A 12,473-nucleotide genomic window follows, 5' to 3' on the forward strand; every position below is an offset into this window, starting at 1 on the left:
TGAGTTTCAACCTAAGATGACATGAAACATTTTTTTTTAGATCATTTGAGTCAGATAATACTGCAAAACTCTGAACTTTATAAACAAAAGAACATTAGGCTGAAACTTATTTTATTAGTCTTCACAGCTTTGAAACTCTGCATTTACTTTTCTGGAACCAGCTCGGTTGCATATTTGTTTCATCCTGTAAAGCACAATGTAATCCCCGTTTGAAATGTTATATGTTACAGAATGTGAAAGTCAGTGATCAGGAATGTTCAGTGTTGTTTAGACTCACCGGAACTCCTTGCAATTAAAAAGAACAATATATGAGGCGAAAGGGCTCTGCCGAAACCCATTCTCACAGGCGTTGTCTTATTCATATCTGTTTGCAGGGAAAAAAAAACTCTTGCAGTATCTTTTTGAAATGCTTTTAGAGGATTTAAAAATACCTTCTGAACTGACAGGATGTATTATTGGGTCAGTGTGTTTTGCAGATCTAGGGGTTTTCACTGTTAAATAAAATTATAACAGTAAAAATACTTTGACTAAAAATACACAGACATATTTTTAAAAATGGTAACACTTTCCAATAATATTTTATTTGTTAACATTATTTAATAAACTTAGTTACCATGAACTAAACTGTTAAAACAACAAATGTTTCATTTAAAATTTTGACAAAACTAAATGAGTATTATTAAAATTACACTGGTCAGATATTGCATGAACAGAGAGAGACAGAGAGATTGTATGCTGTGAAAAACTTGCGAAATAAATTTACTTAACAATTGTATTTAAATTGAATCGAAACAGAATTTTTTAGATTGTCCTTTTCTTTCCTGGACATTTGGCTATAGATCAGAAAAAAATAAACTCACATACATTTACAAACCATAAAATGAATAAAATTATGTTGGGTACATTTTTCTGTAAGGTAAAAAAAATCTTCTCGGGTTATATTCAATAGAATTCAAAAATTGTAATTAAATAAACAAAAAAAAAAAAAAAACAGGTTCCTCACCTGAGATCAAGAGGAAACATTCATTTTGCAAACAAGGAGTTTTTGTGTGCTACTGAGATCTAGAACCCCTTATTTAGCAGAATGCTAATAACTTGAAATGGTCATTAAGGTCATGAGGTCACCGTGGCTCAATTTCTCTTCACTTTACCATTATATGAAAATCAAAGTGACACCATAATAGTCAGGGTGTCTACTGGTCACAGTAACCGGTTTTACCTGAATTATTATGTGGTGTTGAAAATAATCTGTGATTCAACCTTCTTTAAAGATCAGTCTTAAATAGGATTTCAATTTTGCCAGTCAGCTTTAACATTTATTCATTTTCTTTTTGGCTTAGTCCATTTTTTAATCTGGGGTCACCATAGTGGAATGAACCGTTTACTTATCCAGCACATGCTTTACGCAGCGGGTGCCCTTTCAGCTGCATCCCATCTTTGGGAATTTTTTTTTAATCTGTTTTCCTGCGTTTAGCACTTGGGTTTTAGCTACTTTAGTATGTATCTTAAAAACTACCAATAGGCATTAGTGCTTTAACATTGGGTAATTAGCTATTAAATAAACAATTTTTTATAGGTGGGGATAGATCCATTTTTTGATTCTAAATTAATCTCACTATAATCTTGGAATTAATCCACATCAAAATAGCTCATTTGAATTCTGCTGAAGCCATTTAAAATATGTGTAATACTCAAATAATGACTTAAAGTAAGTATTTTTAAATGGGTTTTTTAAGCTAGGTGGCGCATTAGACCAGGTGCTCATCTCCGGTTTCCAAAACGAATCACAAACTGCTTGAGAAACTGTTCTACTATGATAATTGGTGATGAAAATAAATGATGTTCAATAAGATGTACTTGTGTTTACTACCTGTTTATTCCGTTAACCATGAATTTTGAACTGTAGGCCTACATAAGCTGCAAATTTTTGTCATAATTTAAATGAACAGAAATGGAATTAAGATGCGGAGTGTGCATATATTAATGCCATTATTGAAGTAAACACCGCAATCAAACTATAACCATCATGTAGGACTTTTCCCCATATTTTTCAACAAGATCCACACACGTGGCTGTCATTAAAGGACCGCACACACACACACGCACGCACGTATGCACGCACACACACACACACGAAATGCAGAAGTTTTTTCTTTCTATTTGGCATGCGTTATGAAATTCCATAACACTCTCACCAGTCCTTACTCCTAATTTGCATCTAATAGGTTTGTCATGGGGGCATGAATGAATGTGAAACAGCCAAACTGCAGTTAAAGTCACCCAAAATTACAGGAAACTCTTACATGAAAGCACTTCAAGTAAACACCTTAATTATATTATTAGCCACTTTCACACTGTGATAACGGTAAATATCTGGAAAATTTCCGGAACAACTTTACCAGTAAATTCATAAAAGCGCTGTTCACACAGGCAAGGACGTTACGGAATTTGTTCAGAAAAGACCATTCACACATCCATTCCAAAATGCCGGTAAATTCTGACATCATTAACCAGAAATGAGCCCTAAACGGCTGCACTTGTATTTGTAAACATGTGACTACATTACAAACTCTGTGGATAGATAAGTATGGTGAACAACTTCAATGAAAACATATGGAGGAACACTTTCACATGTCGAGATGTTTATAATATGCTTGTGTGTGTGTGTGTGTGTGCTGGCGCTCACTGGCTGCTTTACGTGCACACGTGTCCGAGCTTGAAGGTAAACAAACATCAGTTATCCTCAGCATTTTATTTATATTTTTAACCCATTTGGCATTAAGAATGATCATAGAAACATTATCTGACTAACATCTAGCTGCTTTATGTGTCTGGAAAAAATAATCACAGCTTTTACTCTCATAAACCGCGCGGACGTGAATGCCTCTGAGTGTTCTGATTGGCTAAAGAAGATGTCTTACGTCAGCACGTTCTAGACGTGAACTGGCTCTTTCCGGCAATCTTCCTTCTGCGTTCACACAGCACAGCATTCTGGCAAATTACCAGTAATGTTACAACTTCTCTTTCTAGACAAATAGCCGGAACGAGTTTACTGGTATTTTCAAAAAAGGCCCGTTCACACATACAGACCTTTACAGAAAATTGCTGAGATTAAATAACTAGATTACAGATGTTCATGTTAATGTAGTCAGTAGTGTCTTCAAAGTAAGTGAAAGATTCAGAAGGGCATCCTGCTGATTTGATTCAGAAGGGCACTTTTTGTCAGATGGCTCACCGGTTTGAATTGTTATTCATTTTAAAAAGCGCCTGGTCCATTTTATTTGTATGTTTTACTCGAACACATAAACTCTACAGGTGCCTGATAATTAGATGTGGAGCTAACATTAATCAAATTCACTCTAGTAAACTGCATCCATGTTAGCATGTCACATTTGTTGTGATAATTTCACAGTAGGAATACACACAGGTACACCCAAAAACCGCCACCCAACAATCGTGGCTTAGCAACCGTAGCTACGCGCAGGAGGTCTGTCAAGCTTTCGAGAGAGGGAAACAAGCTAAAGCATTGTGCATATGAACATGCAAACTCCACACAGAAACGCCAACTGAGCCGAGCCGAGGTTCGAACCAGCAACCCAGCGACCTTCTTGCTGGATCAAGCTCTGTGAGGGGCACTAAAAGAGTGGAGTTAAGTTGGTTTTGTTTTTAATATTCCAAACACAGTCATAATAGACGGCAACAACTCACACACCCCTTAACCTAAAAAGATCTAAACTGTGTTTCCTACAAATACACAAAGCAGGTTATGTTTCCCAGCGGTCTTTTCTTTTGTTTTTTGATCGATATCATGAGCACTGCTCCGTTTAAGCTCTCGCCATAGTAGTCGTACTAATAGTGATCATATTTTCATCTGTTTTAAGCTATTATATTTTAAATTACATATCAACAGAACAAAACCGAAATGTGATCACAAACTGAGCCCTTGCGATTAATATACTTCACCCGCAGCTGTTTTTCAGTCATTTATAACCCCCATGTCCATGTCAGAGCTACAATTCACAGAAGTCTATTTGAGATTTAGCCATTGGTGACGGCGTTATATCGGGTTAGTGTCTGCTTTTATATTTGATGTCGGATTAATATTTGCTGGTAGGGAAAATCTATTTGTTAATTTCTAATATTTGTATTTTGATTTGCATTTTAATTTATTTATTTCTTCCATTTAACTGCAAACTAGAATAGAAACTGGATAAAGAGCACACAAACATACTAACAGTAATAGGTATTGTACATTGTTATGGGCCAATTATGCTAATATATGGAACAAATCCATCAATTTCGCCTTTCTGGCTGCTCTTTCTATGAATGAATTATGTAGAAGCACTGTCCATGTAGGTTTCCTCGTAGATAAGTAATGCTATGTTTCATTGCACAACAATAGTCTATCAGTATTTTTGGCTAAAAAAGAGAAATCACAATTTAATTTGTTATTATAAGATTATTTTAAAATTTCACTTCTCCTGCTAACTAATTACACATTTAGTTACTTTTTTAAAGAGTGCAACATTGTAATATACAGTGGTGTAAAATAACAAATTATAAATACTCAAACTAGTGTAATTGAGTAGTTTTTTTTTAGGAATCATAATTTACTAGTTTTAAAAATGTGTACTTTTACATTGCCTTGAGTACATTTTTAGTGGAGTGTTGGTAGTTCTACTCCACTACTTTCCTTCAACCTGCAGTCACTGCTAAAGATCAGTCCTGTGATTCCTGTACAGTCAAATGACACATAGAAGATAAATCACATCATAATGAACTACCTCAAGACATGAGTGATTTATAATTGCAGCAAACTGTTTGGAAGCATTAAAAGTGTCACATGCAATGACCCAGAGTCTGTTTAGATGCATGTCACTGATGACATATGTTTACTGTGATGACCAAAATTGCCTTAAACACTCAGCAGGCACAAGATGTCTACATGATATTGAGGGTGCAGGGGTGTTGCAGTTTGTTTGGAAATGAAAATTTAGCTGACGTCAGAGCCCAACGTTAGGCATACGTCAATGTCCAACAGCCAACCTACAATCAAGCAAATATCCACGTTTAATGGTGTTACAGCTTCATGTTGTGTGGACGTTACCACTATGACGTCTATCAGATGTTGGATTTTGGTTGCCACACCTGATGAATAAATGTCAGTATTTGACGTCAATATGACGTTGGTGTATATATTGGCTTGATGTTGGATTTTGGACACTTTCTAACACAACCTAAAATCAACCAAATATTAACATTTGACGCCATTATTGGACATAAAAATAACATTGTCCTTAGATGCTGGCAACACATTTAACTTTTCCAAGTGTAATAATCAATACTCACTACTCTTGAGTACTTTTAAAAGGGCTACTTTTTTACTCATGCTTTGAGTAATATTTACAACAAATATTTTTACTGTAACGTTAATTGCACTACCTTTTTAGCCAAGTAACGGTACTTTTACTTAATTTAATAATTTGATAATTTTTCAGTACTCTTTCTACCACTGGTAATTTATTACTTTTCCCAAACATTTTATTATTTATCTTACCTTAAGAAACAGCCAACACAAATGATTATTCAGCCAGACAAACTGAACACAGCCTCATTGACTTTTCAGTTTACGTTGTACAAAAAGCAAACTTTGATACTGGTTACGAGTTGTTGACTCATAAAAGGTCATATATTTACTATCATAACTATAAAATTTGACAAATCGAAAGATTCAGAGCAAGTTCCCCCTCTCCTGCTTTATTTTGTCCCCTCTAGAACTCTGTAGGGGTACAGGAAGTGTTGCCTAGTGATGGGGCGCGTTTTGGAGCCAGCGAAAACATGGAGAAGTATGAGAAGATTAAAGTGGTCGGCAGAGGAGCTTTCGGGTAACTTAAATAAAACTACTAACGCATTATTAGTTCGCATCGTGGCTTTTAGTGACGTCTGAAGTTTATTGCTTTATAAAAATAACACATCTTTACAATATGATAAACTCAAAAGTTTTACTTGAGAAACTGGAGCACTTTACTTCTGGAGCTCCTCTCAGAATGAATGAGAGCTAACGGAATATAACTTACAGGATCGGTTTCTCGCGTTTCCGCATTCCTTCAGAGACATTATTACTCTGTTCAACTGCTTATAGTGGCATTGTGACTGTCAATAGGATTTCCTCACTGACCATTTTAAAGTGAAAAGAGCTGTTAGGCAACAGATCGATCTTCACTTTTATCATTTACATGTCAAAGGGAACATTTACAAAGTTACTTTCGGAAATTCTGTCGTAATTTAGCTACAACTTTGATGGAAACGCAGGAGCAAACACGGTAATGCACGTATACTGTAGATGTACTTGTAAGCGTATTAATCACTGATATTAAAATACTTGTATAGATCAGCGTTGTTGAAGAAGGGAATAGGTTGTACCTAATAAAAGTATGCAAAATATGTCAAATGAAAGCCTAAAATAAAAAAGAAGAAACTAAAATGAGTAACTTCACTTATAGCAATGTAAAAAGTACATTTGTATTCATTGTTTTTGAAAATGACTGATGTAAACAAACCTACATGAAAAAAGAATTAACTTATTCAATAGTGTAAGAAAACTATAATTGTAATATTTATTGACATTAATGCTTCCACTTCTAAAACCTTTCACAACAGTCTATGTTTTTTATTTCACAAAAGCTATACAGTGGAAGATTTTTCGATTTTTAATATGCTTTTTACACTAAGGAAAATGGTCTTTTTAAGACATGTTTGCTGAAAGATTCTTTAGGGAACCAACAATAGTTCTTTTACACTTAAATATTAAGTTTTTTTTGTTGTTTAAAATGGTTCACAGAGAACCTTTAACATCCATAAAACTTTTATATTCCACAATTTTTTTTTTAAAGTACAAAATGGGTTTTATTCTTTCAGTCGTTTTCTATCAGCTTAGTCCCTTTATTAACCTGGGGTTGCCAAAGCGAAATGATCCGCCAACTTATCCAGCATATGTTTTACGCAGCGGATGCCCTTCCTGCCACAACCCATCACTGAGAAACACCCATACACAGTCATGTCTTTGGACTGGGGGAAACCTGAGCACCTGGAGGAAACCCACGTTAACACGGGGAGAACATGCAAACTCCTCACAGAAATGCCAACTGACTTTTTTTTTTTCTCCCACTGAACACAATATGTTTTATTTTAGGAAACATTTAAATATTTTGGAACAGTAAACATGTCCGGCTAAATAATTAAAATAAATGATTGACTTCTGCTTTCTTCATTAATTACAAAAGCACAGATTTCTTTACAACACATAAAAAACCTTACATATACCTTAGGAATGATATAACAAAAAATGTTAAACAAAAAAACCTTGACTTTTCCAAACTACAGTAAACCTTAAAACCGGTTATCATCCCATGCCTAGTTCACACACTCTTAAGTGCACTATTAAGCACTGTATACATAAGTGCTCTTTTAAAAAAAGTTAAAGTATAGTTATATTTCTCAAGGGAAAAGATGCAACTGATATCAGTATCCTTAGACCTAAAGCTGCTGCTGTGAATGTAATAAATCCACGTATTGTTGTGTGTCAGGATCGTGCACCTCTGTCGCAGACGCACTGATAGTGCGCTGGTGATCTTGAAGGAGATTCCCGTCGAGCAGATGACCCGTGATGAGCGTCTCGCAGCTCAGAATGAATGCCAAGTCCTCAAGCTTCTCAGCCACCCCAACATTATTGAGTACTATGAAAACTTCCTGGAGGACAAGGCACTAATGATCGCAATGGAGTACGCCCCAGGCATGCACTATCTTCACTCATTTTCTGATGTTTTACTTGTTTAAAACAGGAACAAAATGCTTTATATTTCTTTATAAGAGCTTTATGCTTTATATTTCTTAGAGATAATAATAACACATTACAAGAAAGTCTATTATAGCTTAATAAAAATAAAACAGGCTACATTGTTTAGGACATTGACCTCTTTCTTTTAGTTATTTCTTTACAGAATTCAACAGAAGGGTTTTGATACATGTGCATTTATTTATTTCATTTTAAAAGTTGTTTCAATTTGTACTTTTCTGCTACATTTAATGGAGCTTTTTGGAACTTGTATCCTTCAATTATTATAAATGCATTTTGTTTAGGCTGAAAATTATATTTTATTTGATTATTTTTTGAACAATGTAAATTCAAAAATTTAATCTAAAGTTTTTTATTTTTTGGAAATTGTACACTTAAGTATTGTAAATGCTGATGTAAATGCTAAAGACTGTACAAATTTTTTTTTGGTGGCCAATTTAATTTTATTTAATTTTACTTAATTTTATTATTTTTTGAATAATGTAAAATCTAACATTTAATCTTAAGTTTTTATTTGTGGAAGTTGTACACTTAAGTATTGTAAATGCTAATGTAAATGCTAAGGACTGTACATGTTTTTTTTGTGGCACAATTAAATTAAATTATATAAAATTTTAATTTATTTTATTTTATTATTTTTAAATAATGTAAAATGTAAAATATTATCTATTTTTTTATTCTTGGAAGTTGTATACTTAAGTATTGTAAATGCTAAGGACTATACATGTTTTTTGGTGGCACAATTTAATTTAATTTTAAAATTTAATTTAGTTTAATTTAATTTACATTTTTAATTTAATTTAATTTATTGTTTTTTTTAATAATTTAACATCTAAAATTTTATCTAATGTTTTTATTTTTGGTAGTTGTATACTTAAGTATTGTAAATGCTAATGTAAATGCTAAGAACTGTAAACGTTTATTTTTAATTTTTTGGTGGCAAATTTTATTTTATTTTATTTTATTTTATTGGTGGGGTATGGTTTTATTTGTTGTACAGACTTTATTCTATCATATGATATAATTTAAAATTTTCATTTGTCATACCAGACATGTTTGTTTCATACAACATTTATTTTAAAAGACATTTGTTTGTGTTATTAGGTTAGGTTAGGTTAGGTTAAGTTAGGTTACTTTATTTATACCAAAGGTAGATTTGGTTTGCTATCAAAAGTCCTCATTTCATAACAGTGCCACACAAAAAACTCACACAGTGACAACATCAAATGAACATAAAGACATAAAACAGAAACATACAAAACACTCTTCCTAAACAAATAAACAAACAACAACAACAACAACAATAAAGAATCAACAATCACTTCAAGTGTCCACCCCCAAATAAATGTTTAAAACAATCTATAAAATGTCAAATATACAAGTCACAGAAATACTTCTGCTTATGCAAAAAAAAAAAAAAAAAATCTGTTCTGAATTTGCCATAATATCTATCTTTAACATGCTTCATGAGATTCTTTACTATACTAGCTTTTGAACTTTTTGAATTATTAATGTTATTAACATTTTGAAGCAGCATGCAGACAGTCTGTAATAAATTGTCTCTTTCTGATCACTGTAGGTGGAACTCTGGCTGATTACATACAGAAGCGCTGCAACTCCCTGTTGGATGAGGACACTATTTTACATTTCTTTGTTCAGATCTTACTGGCCCTTTATCATGTACACAACAAACTCATCCTACATCGAGACCTAAAAACCCAGAACATCCTCCTGGACAAGCACCAGATGATTGTCAAAATAGGAGATTTCGGGATCTCCAAGATCCTCGTCAGCAAAAGCAAAGCTTATACTGTAAGTCCCAGATGATGACATTGATTTGGTTTTGACAGAATGTAATTCAGTTACAGTTCAGATTCTGCTATTCTCGACAGGTTGTTGGGACGCCGTGTTATATCTCTCCGGAACTGTGTGAGGGAAAGCCATACAACCAGAAGAGCGACATTTGGGCCCTCGGCTGTGTGCTTTATGAGCTTGCTAGTCTCAAGAGAGCCTTTGAAGCAGCGGTAAGATGTATTTCCTTTACTGATGATTCTTTAAGATTAGACACTGCAGAGGCCAAGACTCTCAAGACTCAAAGGTCTTTTTCATTCATTTTCCTTCGTCTTAGTCCCTTATTTATAAAGGGTCACCACAGCAGAACGAACCACCAACTATTCCAGCATATGTTTTACGCAGCGAACGCCCTTCCAGGCACAAATCGGTACTGGGAAACACACATACACTCTCACTCACTCGTACACTACGGCCAATTTTGCTTACCCAGTTCACTTACAGTGCATGCTTTTGGGGGAAACTGGAGCAGCCAGAGGAAACCCACACGAACACGGGGAGAACATGCAAACTCCACACAGAAATGCCAACTGACCCAGCTGGGAATCAAACCAGTGCCCTTCTTGTTGTGAGGCGCTAACCACTGAGCCACTGCCCCGCCCTGTTTTTTTTATTCACCTCTTGATTTTAAGATTTTTAAATCCATTATATGTGCACATGTTGGCTAAAGATGAAAATAGATGATGGTTAATATTAAAAACTCTGAGTTGAATCTTTCTTTTTGAGGGTCAATAACTTTATTTTTTTAGGATTTATAATTTGCCTGATTTTATACATTTTATTTAAGAATGTATTAGAAAATTGATATTTTTCAGGCTGTTCCCACTGTAGTGATAAAAACGGCATTCCCAAAACCTCCTGTGTAAAAACTCTTGACTCTAATGGGTCTAACTGGCTTTTACAGAGTTAGCTTAGCAAAACCTACAGCGAACAAAGTTTGGGGAACACAAAAAATACATCTAGGCTAGTCAGATCATAAATGCTTCAGGTTACGTGCATTCACCACGCGCACACACCCTGCGCAGCAAAGGGCGTGGCCAAAGGTGCTGTAATGTCATAGCAGAGAGAGCTAAAATGCGGTCCAAATGCTGCTATTTCCACAGAGCTTCTTCTGTTTCTGTATTTGGGCTTCCAAAGGACATGACACAAAGACAGAAGTGTTTACAGAGAATTGTTCTAGATAAAAAAAGATATAGCTAGTATTTGACAAAGGAGAACTTCCAGAATCTCTTCCAGTTCAGTGCTGGATTCGGCTAAACTCCTCCAACTGACGAAGCTGTGGATTGTGGGCCACAATCATACCTGCCAACTCCCGTTGTTTTTCCCGGGAGTCTCCCAGACCCATCTTCTGCCCATCTCCCGTATTGTTCTGTACCCTCTCCCCCCACCCTCCTTCTCAACTTTTGGATACAATGCGGCTAGCTTTTTGGTTCATTCCACATGCGCACCGAACCCAACGTACAACCATCTTCATACCCGCTCCCTCTCTCAGTTAGCGTGCACCTACCCCCCACTTTACAACTAACGGTATGTTGTAGCAAGGATGTAAACAAGGATATAAACAACAGGAAATGCTGTTTGGCACCGCTAACAGTTTAGCTACAAATTCATATTTATCAGTCAAACTGCTGTAAACAGCCACAATCTTCATTGTGTCATGTGGCCACTTTCTGAGCATTCTACATCTCAAAAACAAACTCGCAAAAGTAATGAGAACATTTTATATTACTTACACATGCTTATTCCGAATATATGTGAAAGGGACTTGTCCGATTTTTTTTTAGAGAGCAGGCGTGAGGTTCAGCTGTGCATTTCATTTTTCTGTTGGGCCTTTCAGAGGAACTTGGAAATACGAAATTCATGTTAGCTGAGTAGCTGTATATAAGATGTAGCTACATATAAGATATATGAAAAAATACTGTCATTTTCTACAACTGAAGCATTAGAACACATTGCTTTGCATCTTATAAACACAGCCAAGCCTAAAAAATACACTGTGGTCCAAGCCTTTTAATTTTGACTAGTTATAAAAAATGCAATTCTTAATCAACTTGGGGCGTGTGGTGAACTACTAGTAAATGTATGCAAAAAGCTAAATTTGCACACACAACATTTGTGTAAATGTATTTTTTTCTGGGTGTTCATTATATTTTTTAAATTATGGAGTGAAAAGAGATTCCTAAAATCCTCTCTGTAAAAAGCTTTGACTCTAAAATGTAAAAAAAAAAAAAAAAATACACAAGAATTTTGATCCTGACTTCGTCCTGTGTTCTGATTTTTGCACTAGAAAATGTATGCAAGTTAGTACATATTTAATGCAATAATATATTTTTTGCATTTAGAAAACACATTTTTTTAAATAAATGTTGAATGATAAGCTGTGCATCTTGTCTGTTTTCAGAACCTGCCAGCCTTGGTGCTGAAGATCATGAGTGGCACATTTGCCCCCATATCAGATCGTTACAGTCCTGAGTTGAGACAGCTGATTCTCAACATGCTGAATCTAGACCCATCCAAAAGGCCCCAGCTCAATGAGATAATGGCTCACGCCATCTGCATCAGGCCTCTGCTCAATCTCTACACTGACATCGGCAATGTCAAAATGCGCAGGTGGGGGTTGATTTATTTTAGTTGCATTTTTAAATGAATATTTAAAGTATTGTAAATACATTTTATTTGTGTCGATTGCATATGCTTATATAAATGTGTAATGTTTTTCTATTTGAGTTGTATTATTATTATGGATCTATTTGTGTTACTTTTCTGC

The 12,473-nt window shown here is 34.8% G+C and overlaps 1 protein-coding gene and 2 long non-coding RNA genes across 8 annotated transcripts in view; 2 read left to right on the plus strand and 1 right to left on the minus strand.

Annotated features, from left to right (window-relative positions):
• LOC147840566 (uncharacterized) overlaps positions 1-5,805 on the minus strand; it is a 5,891-nt gene extending 86 nt beyond the window's left edge. Inside the window, exons 1-4 of one of the 3 annotated variants that reach the window (XR_015509216.1) lie at positions 5,558-5,791; positions 278-364; positions 148-184; positions 1-11 (exon numbers count right to left, since the gene is read on the minus strand). The exon at positions 1-11 is cut by the window's left edge and continues 86 nt beyond it. This is a non-coding gene — a long non-coding RNA (uncharacterized LOC147840566). Of the gene's footprint in view, positions 12-94; positions 185-277; positions 365-4,639; positions 4,735-5,557 lie in introns of those variants that run through there. The other 2 variants (XR_015509217.1, XR_015509215.1) reach the window with 2 other exon arrangements.
• Positions 1-12,473, plus strand: part of LOC137487733 (uncharacterized) — a 753,637-nt gene that overhangs the window by 212,035 nt on the left and 529,129 nt on the right. The window lies entirely within an intron of this gene.
• Positions 1-12,473, plus strand: part of nek8 (NIMA-related kinase 8) — a 40,669-nt gene that overhangs the window by 5,631 nt on the left and 22,565 nt on the right. For 2 of the 4 annotated variants that reach the window (XM_087282372.1, XM_087282374.1), the window contains exons 2-5: positions 7,587-7,792; positions 9,435-9,667; positions 9,748-9,879; positions 12,108-12,316. In XM_087282372.1, the coding sequence (XP_087138498.1) occupies positions 7,657-7,792; positions 9,435-9,667; positions 9,748-9,879; positions 12,108-12,316 (710 nt within the window). In that variant the 5' untranslated portion in view covers positions 7,587-7,656. 4 annotated transcript variants of the gene reach the window in all.

The sequence above is a fragment of the Danio rerio genome, chromosome 15 (assembly GCF_052040795.2).
Source record: "Danio rerio strain M-AB ecotype USA chromosome 15, GRCz13ab, whole genome shotgun sequence".
Lineage (NCBI taxonomy): Eukaryota > Metazoa > Chordata > Actinopteri > Cypriniformes > Danionidae > Danio > Danio rerio.